Below are 17,124 nucleotides of genomic sequence, written 5' to 3' on the forward strand. Positions count from 1 at the left end.
ACTTGTTTTCCTGCCAATTTGGTAAATGCAACAACCGTCACAAATTTAGGGACTACAAAAATTAAACTGATGAAAGTCGAAAATCATTCACTCCAAAAGGATATATATCCCTAGAAAACAATTACATTAGTACTAAAATTTAGGTCCGAGGACAAAAATTCGTGAAAAAACACATTAATAATGATATGTCATGCCAGCCAAGGGGCAATAGTTTTTTAAGGAGATAAATCAACACTAACTCAACCTAAACTTGATCATGGGGTTTAATAGACGATGCATTCTGCATCCAACCAAAACAGCAGCAGATAGCAATGTCGCCTTCTTCTTTTCTGAGAACCAGCCTTGATTGATAATCATTTACAATTCGCCTGCACTTCCTCACTCTGGAATCATATTCTCATTGTCTGCATCACCTTCTTGCTCGATTGTAGGCTTCGACGGACCCTGAGCTCCAGGGGCTTGCTTCTTCTTGATGCCACTCACTATATCATCAATTCTCAAAAGCATGCAGGCAGCTTCAATGGCAGTCTTAAATGCTTGAGCCTTCACAGTGTATGAATCCCATATCTATACATATAGGGGGAAATTTATGAAATGGTAAAAGGTTCACTGACATATGCATTCAGGATGGTACGGAGGATATAATATACTATAAAGAAAACTAATATGTAGAAAGTAAAAAGCTTAGTAAGTTATAGATCTAAGAGGCTCTTCTCATCACATTATTCATGATTTAACATATGAGCTACTTCTGTTGCCCCCCAAAATGTAAAGATGGGAGTACATCAAGTACCATAGATAGGCAGGCAAAGGAAGAGAGGTACCCCCAAAACATACCTTACGCTCTTTCATGTCAGTAATTTCACCAGTATTTCCATCTATGCCAATCCAAGCATTCTCACCACTTCCATGCTAAAAAAGAAAGAGAAATACATAGATAAGCACATATAACTTGAAGCTTGCTCAGAACATACATAATAAGGATAACTTGCCTTCCCTTGCAAGGTAGTCATGGTCCGAATCACATTGACTCCACAATTCTGAGCCAAAGTTCTTGGGATAGCCTCAAATGCAATTGCAGCAGCTTCATAAGGCCACTGTTCAGATTCAAGCATCAAAAGAGAATGTCAATACTACATCAGGATGAATAGTATAGAAACAGTTACTTGGATGAATTATATTATTGGCCTTATCCATTTCAATGATACAAGATTGATCGAATAGTTATCAAGGTCAAAATTTGAAGTAACTTCTTTAGCAATCAATACAAAATTGAAAACAATGCTATCGAGATTGTACAATAAGATATCATCTAATGTTCACATGACATTCTCAGTAGAGCTTACAAACCTAATTGAAAGTGAAGTTGAATGTTTGAGACTAATTAAAGAGCAACCAACAGATAAAATTTAGTGAATTTGCTTACCTTTTCTATGCCTTCAATAGATGAGCTCTTTTGCTTTAGCATAGCTGATACAGTCAGCTCAGTAGCACCCCCACCTGGAACAAGTTTTGGATTCTTTATTATGTTTCTTGCAACAGACATCGCATCCTGTAGAGATCAGAGAAATTTAGAATCAACAATTGTACACGTAACCAGTACTGGATGCTAAACTCAACAAATATACCTGCAGATTCCTCTCCACTTCATTCAGTAGGTCCTTGCTAGCGCCCCTCAAAAGGATTGTGCATGCTTTTGGGTCCTTGCAGTCAACAATGAAAGCAAAGAACTCATCACCTATTTTCCTTACCTCAAAAAGTCCAGCACCAGTACCAACATCAGATTCCTGCAATTCATCAGGTCTGTTAACAATTACAGCCCCAGAAGCCTTGGCAATTCTGTTGTTATCTGTCTTCCTGAGCCTTCTGATAGCGCTAACACCAGCCTTGCTAAAATAATGGCAAGCGAGATCACTCAGCCCCTTCTCAGTTATTACTAAATCAGGTTTGAACTTCAGTATCTGAGCACACAGGTTCTCAATGTATTCCTCTTCCATTTTCAGTAAGACACTCCAATCTTCTTCCTTTAACAATTCGGCATTGGTTTGGTTCTCACCTTTTTTGTACTCAAGGGGAGAATCAAGAAGAATAATTCGTGGATTTACTATCTTTCTTCTCATTTTACCAGGTGCCACAACATCCTTGTTAATCATGACCCCTTTCAAAACATTTGAGTCTTCCAACTGACCCCCAGGAACCTTCTCCACCTTAATGTACTTTTTGATATCCACCTCATGCAATCCTTGGCCGAGTTCAACTCCCACTATGGTTGTTGCATCAATTGCTAAGTCCTGACAGTCGCACCAAAAATTGTCATTTTAAAAATCGTGGAGTAACAATATAAAATGAAATATCGGAAAAATATCAATCAAATGCATTTTAAAGTTCAAGTTCAAACCTATGATTTTAAAATTTCAAAACATTCATGCAGGAATTAATCCATTTGCGTATTAAATCAATCAACCAAGTAACTCACTAGAGGTGGTTAACAAAAGAAAATGCAACCAGGAACTCCAAACCAAACAATCCCTGAATTTGCTAATAAGTTTTACTAAATTAGCATTCCTAGCGCACAGGTTAGTAATTGTAAAATCCATTTCCATACAACAGGTATAAAGGCTGGGAAGGAGAAGATACAACTACTACAACCCAGGCAGCAACTAATTACTATTAAATTACTTACAGCAATCAAATCTCCAAATTGACTGGTAAATTTTGTCCCAATACAACTCTTGACAAGCCCAAGCATTGTTGCTCCTGCAAAATGAGAAAAATACTAAAATTAGAGCTTGGTTGATTAAAAACTACCATATGTTTATTAGTCAAGTTAATATGGCATGTGATATACAATTACAGGCAAATGAAAATAAGTGAAATGAACTTACGGTCCTTTACATCTATAGTCATCGCAATTTTGTCAAGCACAGCAATAGCATCCTCCAAAGCCTTGTTATAAGCTGCAGTCCAATCAAAAGAAACTTGTCAGCATAGATATCTGCAACATGTATTTAGGATTTGATAGAAAATATTATTACCACGACAAATGACCGTGGGATGATAATTCTTGTCAATAAAAGCTTCAGCAACATGGAGCATTTCTCCAGCTTCAACAAAGATTATTCAAAGAGGAAGAGATCAGTTAATGTAAAAGGAGTATTTGTTTTAAAATACTTGTGCATGAATATCTGAGTGTATGTGACTAAGTGTGCATCTATAATACTCCATATGCATATTTACAAGTCTCCAAATGTAATCTTTCTAGTATTTATTCATTTGGAGACCTCTGCATTGAACCACAAGCGACCTAAAAGGCGTAGGGTTATTGCACAAAGGAAAAACTACAAAATTGTAAAGATATCAAAAGATGGGAGTACTCCCGAACTCAAGCCCCATGTAATAAAGGTTTGTGACTGAGGGCGTGTGTGGGGTGAAGTAGAATGTTTACCAGCATAGAAATACAAACAAGTACCAGAATTTAGACACATTTGCAGCATTGGATATGCACGTGTAATTTAACTATATAAATGCACTCACATGAGTTCCATTTCTATATCGCATACAGATTATGTATAATGTGCATGAAATAGCATAACAGAGTTAGATTCCAAGTATATTTAGGACATACCAAGGACAATCACAGATGTTGTCCCATCTCCCACCTCCTCATCCTGGGTTCGGCTCAGCTCAATCATTGACTGTCACCATTGAAAGAGGCAACCAAGTGATAATGTTCAGTGAGGTGAGTATCAATCAGCAGAATACTACATCTGTGACTCTGTGAGTTACATGGAAATAAAGACTATACCTTTGCTGCTGGGTGTGCAACATCTAGTTCACGAAGAATAGCATTTCCATCATTTGTCACTACAATCCCTGTATATATCAAAAAAAGTATTTCAGAGTACAAAGACATAGGATGACAGATATATCTAGAATGTCATTACTTAGAAATGAAACTCCTTCGTGATCCTATATTCACTAAGCTGATAAATGACAGATCCTTTCTTCTTCACGCCCTAGTTTACATTCACAATCAGTTGAATATAAAATAACTAGAGAGACCACCTCCAGCAGCATCAAGCAGCATTTTCAACATAGATCGTGGACCCAAAGTAGTACGAATAATATCGGCGACAGCCTGTCAAGCGCAAAGTACTCAGAGTTAATTAGAGAGAATACTGAAAAAACAAGTGTGGCTCTTTCAAAATCAGTAGATGCTAGGATTTAGCACACACAATCCATTAACTTCCCAGGAATTTGTCATACATATTTTTCCTAGACCTTCTTTAAATTAAGGGGGTACTGAGTGTGGTGGCTTGTGCGGGGGTGAATCGAAATAGGGTGAAAATTCAATCTCCATGTCGAAGGTATCATTGTTCAATAGCAATTTACAACCATGCCAATTAAAAATGTGTGATGAGGGGATGAAATCAGATAGAGAGCTAATAGCCAAAAGGAGGATGAAAACCAGTACTACCTTGGATGCTTGGATATTAGCATGGTGAACCTTGCTTCCAGACTCACGCTTCAACGAATCTTCTGCTCAACAGAAAGCACAATATATTAGCAAATTAAGAGTATAAATATAAGAGAAAAGGTGGCATCTCTAGCATGCCATATATTGTCATACATTGAAAACATTAACTCAAGTGTTCATACAAGCAAGACGGGAGCTTTAGCTCAAAACATACATCAAAAAGAAATGAAAGATCTTAAGCACAGGCATCCAATACTCTCGGTAGATGCCCTCCAAACTCGTACATCAAGGTGAAACACACAATGCATCTGAGTCCAGAGAATACAGACTACAGAATGTCATGAACAGAGGTCTCCGAAGAGACAACCTTGGACAAACCCTAGGCTCAACTATGAATCGATCGAAAGCGCATGAATTGGTGCAATGATTACTCAAATCGACACATCAACAGAAAAATAGTAACAAAAATACGTAAAAGAATAGCGAAAATCAAAGTGAAGAGTTAGTTACTGAGGACGAGGACCGGAGCATGCATCTCGACTTGGGATTTGAAATTGCAGGATCAGTAAGGGAGGAGTGAAGATCGATTCAGATGGGAATCAAATGGAGGAAAAGGCGTTTCTTGGAAAACCCTGCAAAGCTGAACGAGGGTTTTGGGTTAGTGCCTGTGTGCGGGACCCTATCAAAATGTTGTAGTATTGGTGCAAGATCACAAATTAGAAATGTTTTTCTAATTAGGCCATCCACAATAGGCGCCCAGCGACCGCCCAGCCGAGCGCCGGCGCTGGGCGGTTCGCTGGGCGATCTATTGCAGCCGCCCAGCGGGCGATTGGAGAGAGAAACCGCGCAGCGTTGGGCGGTCGCGTGGCGCTGGGCGGTGCGCTGGGCAGTCCGTTCGGCACTATTGCAGCGCCCGGATCGCCCAGCGCACCGCCTAGCGCGAAAAAATAATTTTTTTTTTCGAAACACTATATATACGCGCTTTGTTCGTCATTTTCATTCGCACCACTTGTTTTAACAAGTACTCTCTCTATCTTAATTTCTGTTCAAGATCAACAACGGGAAATGGATCTCAACAACGAGCCTAGTTCCGGGAGTAGCGGGTCACAAACTCCGACGATCCCTGTGGGAAGTGGATGGGGTCAGGTGCCCGGGTAATACAACATGTACCCGTGGCAGCAGATGATGCCCGGGGCCCCAATGGGGGGAGTCCGCCGGGGGGGTTTCCGCCGATACCGGGGTGGGTACCCGGGATGCAGATGATGCCCGAGGGAGCACCGGCGACACAGTGGACTCCGGGGGTCGTACCGGCGACACAGTGGACTCCGGGGGTCGTACCGGCGACACAGTGGACTCCGGGGGTCGTACCGGCTACACAGGGAACTCCTGGGGGGTCCCCGGCGACGGCGGGGGATGTCTATCGCCCCAGTTTTGATTTTTCGACTGGGTCTTCGCACACATCGACCCAAACACCCTTGGGGTTTGATAGTTTCTCCTTAGATGAGTTGGGGTTTGATACTCTCGGAGCTCCGGAGACTCTAGTTCAAGGGGGGGCAGTGCCGGGGCGTGGCGCCACAAAGAAGAAGGGCAAGAAGAAGGTCGGCGAGTCGTCGCAGCCAGGTGAGGAGGAGGTACGGAGGAGGTGGACGGACGACGAGAACGTCGCGCTCAGCAAGGCGTGGGTGAGTGTTTGCGACGATCCTCTCGTTTCGAACGAGCAAAGGATCGTCAACATGTGGGGCAAGATAGCAGCAGCCTACCAGAGATTTTGCCCGGAGGGGAGGCCCCGCAACGGGGAGGATTGCCGGAAGGGCTGGAACCGAATCAGGGCGGCGGTCTCCCGATTTTCGGGTTTGTACACCAACGCACTCCGCATGATGAGCAGTGGCCAAACGGAGGATGACTGCAGGAGAATAGCGGAGAAAGTCTTCCCACTAAAGGGTTTATACAAGGACTTCACCTACTGGAACTGCTATCTTGTACTGAGCGAGTCCGAGAAATTCCGAGTAGGTGTCGACTCTGGCTGGCCGAAGAAGCAACGACTGAACTACACCGGCGATTACAGCGGCAGCAGCGGAGGTTCCCACGACCTCCCCGAGACGACGCAGGAGTTCCCCACGCCGCGTTCGGTCGGTGGCCGACCTCGCCCGATTGGGCGCAAGCGCGCTCAGCAGGCGGCGAGAGGGAACGCCAGGGCTTCCCAGGAGGTCCAGTCGGCATCCCCCTTGGCCAATCCACCCAGGAGCTCAAATTCTTCGCTCGCGCCCAAACGCGCGCTCAGTTGATCAAGACGATGGCCGAATGGCGGGTGGCGACGGATCCCGTGGAGAAGAGCGTGCTTCAAACCTTGCTCATGAGCCTGCAGGACGAGTTGGAGGCTATACGGAGGGAGACCGGTGGCGGCGGCGGCGGCGTAGGCGGCGGAGGCGATGGCGATGGTGGCGGCGGCGATGGTGGCGACGGAGGCGACGACGACGGAGACGAGGAGTGAATTGTCACTCTTTTTTATTAATGTATTTTTTAAAAAAATTAATGTACTTTTTTAAAATTATTGTACTTTTTTAAATTTTAATAGTATTATTAAACTTTTCACGTATATGTCTCGTAAATTAAATTCCGTATATTGTGTGATTGTTAATTATGTCATTTTATATAATTGTTATTAGTGATGTGGCTATTGATGTGGCTGGGCTATTTATGATGTGGCTAGGCTATGACTGGGCTATTTATGATGTGGCAGTAGGATTTTTAGTGCTGATGATGTGGCAGTGGCTAGGCTATGGCTGGGCTATTGCTGGGCTATTCCTATTGTGGATGGCCTTAGAGGCTTAGACGGATTCAGTTTAGAAGAATTCTATTTCTAACATTTTCAAGAATCGAAATCTTTCAAGAATTAGGGATAATTTATACATATATAATTTAAGACTCCATTGTTTATTGTATGATTTCAAATATGGCCGGAAGAGTAACCTAAATGCTGACTTTGACCTAATAGAATTATGAATAGATAAATTTAACCCAAATGATGAGTGAGAGCATCAGCAATGGCGTCCGTCCCGGTAGAATTTCGACCGGAGTGCCGGAATTCCACAGCGGACGTCCGCCATTGTGCATGGTATGCACGGATACGGAATTCCGACGAGGACACCGCAGTTCCACGGCGTTTACACGGAATTCCGTCATGACGCCGCGCGGACGTCCGCCATTGCGTTGACTCCCACGGACGTCCGCGCAGAATTCCCGTTTATTGCATTAAATGTTTTTTTAAAATTTCTATAAATACATCCCGTTGAACTTCATTTCATTCGCACCACTTGTATTAACGAGTATTTCTCTCTCTAAAAATACCTTTCTTTCGAATAACAATGGAGCACCACGATAGCGATTCTCCCGCCACTAGCGAGTCACCGGCACCTTGTTTTCCCGTCGGCAGGAGTGCCAGAATGCCGGGGAGTGCCGGAATGCCGGGGATGATGCCCCAATCTCGAATGCCATCGGGAATGATGCCCGGGTACTACAACATGTACCCGCATTGGTATGGGATGATGCCCCAGATACCCGGGGTGAGTGCCGGAATGCCGGGGATGATGCCCGGGATGTCGGGAATGATGCCCGGAATGATGTCCCAAACGTCGGGGATGATGCAGGGATCGCATGTCGCTGTGGGGGAGTAGGCAGGGGGTCCCCCAATCGCCGGTGGACAACGTCTATCGGTCCTATATGGATTTACTGTCGACGGACAACCCGACGAGTTCTCCTCTCGAGACTCAGTTCACTGGCAATGACTCGTTCTCGCTCTAGTAGTTGGGGCTTTCTCCGATCCGGGATTCTCCCACTGACGTACCACCGGCGACAGTGAGGAGGGGGAGGCCAGGGCGAATGAGGGGCAGGGGACGGGGCGTCCCGATGTACAGCGGGAACAAGAGGACCGTCTGGATCATGGACGAGTGCGTCGCGCTGGCAAAGGCGTGGATCAGTGTAGTGGAGGATCCTTACGTCGAGGCGAACCATCACATCGACCGGATGTGGTGGCGCATTAGCCAAAGCTACCTCCAGTTCAAACCGCCAGGGGGGAAGGCTCACAACGGAGAGCAATGCCGGAAACAGTGGGATCGGCTGAAGAGACAGCTCAGCCGATTTGCCGGCATTTACACAAACAACCTCCGCTCGGCAACCAGCGGCATGTCTGCCGAGGATGTGAAGCTCTTGTCTCATCAGGGAACTCCTGACACTCAGTTGGGCTTCGGGAAATTCAATTATTGGTCGATGTTACTTGTGGTGCAGTCTTTGGCCAAGTTCACTGCGGGTGTTGAATCTGGCTGGCCGAAGCGGACGAAGATCAGCGACTCCGGAGAGTATAGTAGCAGTGCCAGTTCCGCGGAACTCCCCCCCGCCGAGGCAGAGTTCCCGATACCCACATCGTCGGCCTGCCGCCGTCGCCCGGTTGGGCAAAAGTCCGCGTCGCGGATGGCGAGGGGAAGCACCAGCGGATCCGCCGAGGCCCAATCGGCAGCACCCGCCCAAAACGATCCAGAGAACCCCTCATTCGCCCGCATCGCGGCACATGAAACCTTGTTACGTGCAATGGTTGAATGGCGCCAATCGACCGACCCCCATTACAAGCGATCTCTTAAACCCCTAATCAACAGTATGCGGCGCGATTTGGGGTTTGGAGACATGTCGGACGGTGACGGCGAGGGGGGGTGACGGCAGCGGGGAATCCGAGGAGTGAGAAGCCGTTTTTTATTTTAATAATGTAATTTTTTTTAGTAATTATGTATTTTTTTATAATGAGGTATTTTTTTAAAATAAAGTGGTTGCATTTTCTCTGTATTCGTGTCGACTATTTAATTCCGTAAATTTCTCACTTACGGGAATTGTTTAATTTGTGATTTTTTTTAATTGTGGGAAGTCCTTGGGGATGTCCTTGGGAATGTCCGCCACTGTGCAGTGGGAATTCCTTATGACGTGGCAGTGCAGTGGGAAGTCTGTATAACGTGGCAGGAGGTGTTTTTGGGAATTCCGTGCCATTGCTGATGCTCTGAGAGAGAAGGTAATGAGGTGAAAAGGTGGGACAAATGTGTAAAATCAAGTCTATTTCTTGGTAGAGAACCCAATGCACAACCAAATTTTACCTATTGTCTAAGATTTCAATTCATGCCCATTTCCTTGAACAGTGCGGGTCTTTGCCAAATTTTAGGGTTTCCTCCAATTAATTAGTGGAAGGTGAACAAACATAATTCCCCAATTTGACCAAGAATTGCCCAATTAGCACAAAGTGAACACCCACCTACGTGCGTAAATGTTGTCCGTCAACCCTTTAAAAATCTTAGTATTTAAATTTTAATAAAATTAATACCGGTAAGTTTCATATTTTGCTAATTCATTTTACTTATTATGAACGTATGGAGTAGTTTGTAATGTTTTTTGGAGGGGGAGGTGGTTGAATACACAATTCATTCATATAAAATGTGTCATTTTTGTTTTATATTAGTATAAAATATATGTTAGTTTGCATAAAGTATGCAAAAAGTTTCATCTGCAAATTAATTTGATATATATTTGAACGTCGTTAATTCTTTATTTATATATGAAACAATAATGAATTTCTTTGTACCAATATAAGATAATGATAAATTATTTTGTATTAACATTAAATATTGATGAAATATTTGGACTCCACAGAGAATGGAACAGTTGAGTTTATGAATTTTGTGCCAGCTTCTTGGCCACTACTCTCAGCAATCTCCTTCAGACTCGTCCACGTCCTCTTCCTTCTCTTACTTGAAGCTTGAGTGCTCTTCTCCATATCTGCTGCAGCCGAGCTAATTGGAGGTTCATCAACTTTCTTTACACCGGACCTATTCCTTTTCCTCCGCTTCGAATCCAATAAAGAAAGACCAGGTTTGGGCAATGGAGTGGGCAGAGAGCTTTCTTCGAGATCCTGTCCATCTAAAGGCAACAGAGCACTGGAGTCCATCCCTATGCACTCGACAGTAGCTGTAGCATTTCCTGAGCTGGGGTGGTTCTCTCGCACTTTTTTAAAGCTCGGTGCTGGTTTAGGCTTTGGTGGACATATCTCTTTGACATAGCCCTTTGGTGTTCCTCTCATCATATTTTGATGAGAACAAAAGTGTCATCTTTAAACAATATTGTTCTGTACTGTAGCCTTTGATCTCTTTCGTCTATGCCTCCCTTTCAACTTGTTGTTCTTCTCAATCCGAACACTGCAATTGTTACCAGGTTGAAGAATAGATTCACATCTGTTGAACAACAAAGCATTGGTGTGAGCCATTAATATTTCTAATATGTAAACCTCATCAGTCGATTTCAAATGTATACATAAATAGTCTAAGAGAAGTACTCCTAGGAGAAAGAAACACGAGCACTTGAACACTGTATATATAACACATCAAAACAATGATCTATCAAACTTGAATAGTAAACCAATGATCTATAGTAGTAGTATTATTTTCTAAACAATGCTCCAAACTTAAAACAACACATGGATCTATCAAGTAGAAACACAAGAAAATCACAAGTTGAATGAGCAAAACCAAGTTACTCTGGCAAATTATGGAACTCAAATTACAGAAAGTTATGTTTTTACTAGACTTGCTGCTCTCTCTTCATATCTTGCCATGACTCTCAACTTGTTAGATTCTGTCATATCCAATCTTTACCAATTTTCCATCAACATATAAGAGATCACAATTAGGCTCCCATTTGAAGTAACACTACTATTAAACAAGTCAGTCAAGTTAGAAAACACGGGTATCCTTTTTTTAAATGGATAAAGAATAAGCAATAATTTTCCCCAATTATATTAGCCTGGAGTACTATTTTTAACAATCTAAGCTAATCGTTAGTAAGTAGTACAAAATCGAATGCGGAAAAACGCTAGAGACTTAACCTTTCACAAACAAAAATAGAAGGATCACCGCCAAGGCCCAGTGCTTCGTTGGTGGCAGAGAGGCGCTCCCCGAAGAAAGCGCCGAGCGAAGGAACGGAGGCCGCCCACAATGCTAGGTCTTTGAGATGATCGATCTTGCACATGGTTTTGGCGTTCACGTTACCGTGTTTTTTACCAGTCGATTCTTCTTTCAGCGTCATGGAACCGCGCGGCCGCGACCCGGGTGCCGAATCGGAGCCCTTCTTCTTCCTTCCCATCACGTGGCTGTAGCTAAACTTTGTGATGTACAAGGAATTTCAACAAACAGTTTGTGGGCTGACGCTGCAGAATTTCCACTTAGTAATAGGCTTTGTTATGATCTCGGGTTATAAATAACGACATTGCCAAACGAGGCCCAAAATTGATACAGTATGTCAAAAATCAAAACACTTTAATGGGCCGAAAGGCTAAGTGAAACGACGAGTAAAGTGAAAATTCTTCAACCTCATTTATTTATTTTTAATCTATAAACAATAACCAATTCATACAAATAATTCTACTTTATTATTTCCAACATATACCTTTTTTAAAATAATCTCAATATTTCTCTCTCTCACTTGTAAAATCAGTTATACAAACAAATTGATAATTCCCAAACTTTCGATACGTAAAATTCTGACGCATGCATATTTTATTTGAATTGAATACAATATCTAAGCCTATACATAATCCAACTTGGTTATTTCTTACACGTTTCAACTACCACTAAACGACACGTTGACAATATTGACGTGTCACCAGGTTGTCCCAATAAATTTTGTGAACTTGGATTATGATTTTGTGTCCATTGATTCGCCTAGAAGAATCTAGCTATCTAGGAGCATCTGCAACGGTGGACGGACACGTGCTAGCGGCATAGAAGACGTCGTCCGTGTCAGCGAGCAGGTGACGTGGCCGAGCGTGATTGAGCAACAACATAGCCGTTGCATTTGAATTTATTTTTTTTAAAAAAAATCCGTTTTAATTAAAAAAATCGATTAAAAATAAAAAATTATTTCCCACTTCCCAAAAAAAATATATTCGTTTTCTACCCACTTTTAAATTTTTTAAAAAAATTTTCCCCCAAAAATACACATTTTCATCTATAAATACCCCCACTTTCACACTAAAAAATTCACACCACACTACACAATTCTCATCTACATTATCTCATTTCCATTCTCATCTACATTCTCTCATCTCCATTCTCAATCTTTCTTCCACTCATACAACATAACAATGTCTGGCCGGGGCGATCACCCTCCGGGCTCCCACGGTTGGAACCCCGATTGGTTCGGTTCACAACCGTTTCCTAGTCCGGAAATGGAATATTCGACCTCTCCTCAAACCCAAAGTTCAGGCGTTCCAGGTGGCTACCGGCCTTACCCGATCAACGACCAAGATGCCCCCGAAGGGCTATACGGGTGGACACCCGAACCTAGAGCGAGGAAGACCGCCCCCTCCCAAACTCCAACTCCTCCTACTTGCGGTGTCCGCACACCGTACACTTCGGCGGAGATGGAGCAATTGTTCAAGGCGTTCTTGTCAATCTCCGAAGATCCGGAGGTTGGCACGAACCAATCCGGCTATCACTTTTGATGGCGTATTTGTCGCTGGTACAATGAAAACCGGCCGGAGGGAACAATCGAGCGCAACGAGAGTATGGTGCGCAACGCCATTGATGCGAAGCATATTTTCTATATTTTCCCCCTTAGACTACACATTTTTATGTAAATTATAACTCATCAAATCGTGTTTTCATCGAAGTTTTGGATGTAAAAAGCTGGCTGGAGCTCTCTCAAACATTCCATCAAACACTTGGTGTGCTATGTAAAAGACAAGGGCATAATCCTCTTTGAGGCATTTCATCAAACACTTGGGGTGCATTTCGTTTTAACTCAAAATTCAACACCACAGCGTAGAGGATAGAATTTCGCCGGAGACCCGCCGGAAATGCACGCCCAATGCTCCGAACAGAACCATTATCTGCCATTTCACGCAGCAAAGCTACTTATCCGCCCGGGCCTACATCGCAACGCACGTCCGGGCCGATTCTCGAAGGCGTGGAGACTCCAGAGCTTATCACTCGCCCAGGTGAGTTTTGCTCCAACAAAATACACCCGGTCGGGTGAGATTCGAAAGGCAAAAGGAGTCCAGAATGGGTGGAATTTCTATCACCCGGTCGGGTGAATTTTTAGTTTCAAAATACACCCGGCCGGGTAGTTCATTTCTAACTGCTGGAGCAGTTTCTATAGGCAATTTTGGGCAGTTTTTGGAGCAGTTTCATGCATGAAAAAAGAAAGGACGTTTTTGGGGGAGGACATTTTTTGGGGGAGAGAAACAGAGACAAGAAATTAGAGAAATAAGAAAGAAAAGAGAAGAGGAAGGAACGATCCAAACCTTCACTCCGGAGATCATCCATCTCTATAGTTGGAGAACACCATGGAGTTCACGGTTCACAGTTCTTTTGGTGTAATTCATTTTAGTATGTTTGGCTAGATCTTCTTTGTTGCTCCGAATATGTTGTAGGGTGAATTGTTGGATACTTTGATGACTTTTATGGTTTAATTTATGTATGATTCTTGTTTATGAATTGTTTAATTATTCTACTAATCTTGAGACGTCTAGATAGGTAGAATTTTGTAGCCATTATTCTATTGCCTCTTTAGCATAGATTTTGGCCATTACTCATATGCAAGGAACTCGAGATTTGATACTTGTTCAGAGAGATAGTCTCGAGTGGATCGATAGTTTTTATCTATAAATTTGGTTTGGTGTCTGCTGCGCTTCCGTGTGGGCATTAAGTTAATATATGATTTAATTATCGTGTTTGACAATTGAAGAAACTAATCTAAAGCTTGCTACGCGACCTAGTAGTGGTGATAGGTTAGTGAGTAGAACTTTGGAGACGTCTTCAGCTTATCCTAGGTATTCAATTCCCTTGAAGTGTTCAACGGGTAGGGAGCGTAAAACAAACTTAATCCTCTTAAACATAGTCTTGATCGTAGTAATCCATCGAAGTATCCCAATTCATATGTCCGAGACATATAGGAGCAATGCTTTCTTCTTATCCTATTTTCTAAATTTTGTGTTTTGTTTATCTTTGTGTGTTTTATCATATCTTTATCAAATTTTATTTTATCAATCTCAAATTAAATAACCTACGCCTCTCTGTGGTTCGACACTCTTTTACTACAACTACATCTGTACTCTTGCAGAAAGGTTGTAATTTTAGAGCTATTTGATTTACTTGTGTGTTATTAGTTCATTGATATAAAAGCTCGAAAAATACACATCAACCATCTACAGAGCCAACGAAGAAATCCAAAAGTTCAAGGGGTATTACCTCCAAGAAGAGCGGTCGGAGGGGAGCGGCCGGAGCGAGGTCGACATCACCAGTTCTGCCATGTCGACCTACAATCCATGAACTACAAGGCGTTCATGTACCTCAACATTTGGCAGGAGACGCGGTCGCATCCGAAGTATAGGGGAGACGTAACATCTTCCTCTAGCGGCTCCTCCAAACGGTCAACGTCGGTAATAGGTATCCCTATCCGACACCGGCTCCGAAGACGTGGTTAGCCAACTCGCCGGAGCTAACTTGGGTAGCCCCGACGTCGGCCAGAGCGGTTCCCAACGCCGACCGCAAGGAAGGAAGAAGGCGGCGGCCAACCCCCGTCGCGCCGTGACTCCATCTAGCAATGCTCCCGAACCCGTTCCCGTTCCCGTTCCTGTGCCCTATGCGCCACCTCCACCCCCACCAACTCATTGTGGGAGATTTTGGCCCAACTCAATATGGCCGATAGGTCAACTATGACCCCCTCGCAACTTCGATCGCACGAGGCCATGATATTGGGCCTAGGGCTGGCAAATCGTGCGGATTGGGTCGCTATCGGGTCAACCCAATATCGACCCAACCTTATCGGGACCCAACCCAACCCAACCCAACCCAACCCAACCCGAAATCATCGTGTTCTTATCGGGTACAACCCAACAGATTCATGTCGGACTCGTGCGGATTTCGTGTCATCCAAAAAAATATTGGTCATCTTTTAATGATAGTAAGTTACTACACAATATAGTTTAACGCTACACGATAACGACCGACATATGATATTATATAATTAAAATTTGATATTACACGATAAAATAAGATATTAAAAAATTAAAATAATTAATTTAAATATTTTTTAAATCCAAATAATAAAATTAAAGTATATTAAAATTAAATCTAAATAATAAAGTTAAAATAATTATTTTTTAATAAAATTTAAGTATGAAGTAATATATTTTATCATAAAAAATAATTAATAATAGTATTAATCATATTTTTACTAATAAAATTAAAATATAATATTTTTTAATTAATAAAAATAATTAAAATTTAATATATTATTTTAATTAATAAAAATAATCAAAATAATAATTTTTTTCTTAACGGATAACCCAACCCGACCCAACCCAACCCAAAATTTTTGGGTTCTTATTTGGTCGACCCTATAAGGACCCAAATCCTAAACATGCGTGTTCGTGTCCGTGTCGGGTTAACTTCGTGCGGATTCGTGTCGGATTATCGTGTTGGATCAAAAATTGCCAGCCCTAATTGGGCCTCCAAAAACAATTGAGGGTAGTGTCGCCGGATGAATAGTCTTCCACTGGGATATTTTTAGCTTTAATTATGTAATTTTTAATTGTAAGTATTTTAATTAAGTATTTTTAATTTTTAGGAATTTAATTATATAATTTTTATTTTTTAGGATTTTAATTATGTCTTTTTTATTTTATTTGTAATTTGTAATATTATTTCGGTTTTTTTAATGAATTTTAATATTATGGAAATGTTTTTATTTAAATTGAATAATAGAATGGTGGGACCCTTGTGCTCGTCTTTGCGGAAGAGCACAACTGTGGGTGTTGTGCTCTTGCCTTAGAGCAGACATAAATAGTGGCGCCGGGCCCACAACCGTGCTCGTTGGCAAGAACACGGTTGTGGGTGCTCTAAGAGCATCCACAATGGCGGCGAGCCCACCGGCTAGCCGATCTCTGGCGCTCGCCGGTCCGCTCGCCGAACCATTGGAGCCGGCGAGCGCCAAATCGGCGAAAAAAAGGTGAGCGCACGCCGATTCCCGACCGCTGGCCGATGCGCTCGCCGCCATTGCAGGTTCCCGATCGGCGAGCGACATACAAGCGGATTTTATTATTATTTTTATTTAATTTTCGAAACACTATATATACGCGATTTGCACGTCATTTTCATTTGCACCACTTGTTTTAACGAGTATTCTCTCTATCTTAATTTCTGTACAAGAGCAACAACGCGAAATGAGTAGCGCGGGTGGTAGTAGTGGTGGTAGTGGTGGGGATGCTGAGGAGCACGACTGGCGAATGAACGAAGCGTTGGAGGCGTATAAGTCCCGTGAGATAGACCGGCTGTTACAGAGGGCATTGCAGCCGGCGGTACCTCGACCTCGACCCGTTGTCCACCGCCGAGCAGTGATTGAGCGGGATCACGTAGCTGCACATCAGCGGCTATATGAAAACTACTTCGCACCGGAGCCGCGGTTTAACGCCAACCTTTTTAGGCGGCGTTTTAGGCTGAGCAGGGCCCTGTTTATGAGTATTGTTGAAGCTTTGGAGCGTCGATATCTGTATTTCCGCTTCAGGCACGATGCGGCTGGCAAACCCGGCCACACACCTATTCAAAAGTGCACTGCGA

At 43.0% G+C, this 17,124-nt stretch overlaps 2 protein-coding genes across 3 annotated transcripts; both read right to left on the bottom strand.

Annotated features, from left to right (window-relative positions):
- Nucleotides 1-61: 61 nt before the first annotated feature.
- LOC121785447 (T-complex protein 1 subunit gamma-like) lies at nucleotides 62-5,160 on the bottom strand. Of its 2 annotated transcripts, none has more exons than XM_042183880.1 (13): nucleotides 4,988-5,160; nucleotides 4,478-4,539; nucleotides 4,066-4,138; nucleotides 3,806-3,873; nucleotides 3,626-3,695; nucleotides 3,036-3,104; nucleotides 2,886-2,957; nucleotides 2,684-2,757; nucleotides 1,629-2,291; nucleotides 1,427-1,552; nucleotides 993-1,097; nucleotides 838-912; nucleotides 62-567 (listed from the first exon to the last, which is right to left on the bottom strand). In XM_042183880.1, exons 1-13 carry the CDS (start codon nucleotides 5,010-5,012, stop codon nucleotides 379-381), a joined length of 1,671 nt encoding a protein of 556 aa, XP_042039814.1. In that variant the 5' UTR covers nucleotides 5,013-5,160; the 3' UTR covers nucleotides 62-378. The 2 variants fall into 2 exon arrangements, with proteins under 2 accessions (XP_042039814.1, XP_042039815.1); XM_042183881.1 differs by having other exon boundaries at nucleotides 5,001-5,156.
- A 4,944-nt stretch (nucleotides 5,161-10,104) lies between these two features.
- LOC121783565 lies at nucleotides 10,105-11,716 on the bottom strand. The gene is given in 2 exon segments (XM_042181676.1): nucleotides 10,105-10,740; nucleotides 11,391-11,716. Coding segments are annotated over 2 exon segments (867 nt in total). The 5' UTR covers nucleotides 11,648-11,716; the 3' UTR covers nucleotides 10,105-10,130.
- Between the last annotated feature and the right edge of the window lie 5,408 nt (nucleotides 11,717-17,124).

Source organism: Salvia splendens, chromosome 21 (genome assembly GCF_004379255.2).
Source record: "Salvia splendens isolate huo1 chromosome 21, SspV2, whole genome shotgun sequence".
NCBI lineage: Eukaryota > Viridiplantae > Streptophyta > Magnoliopsida > Lamiales > Lamiaceae > Salvia > Salvia splendens.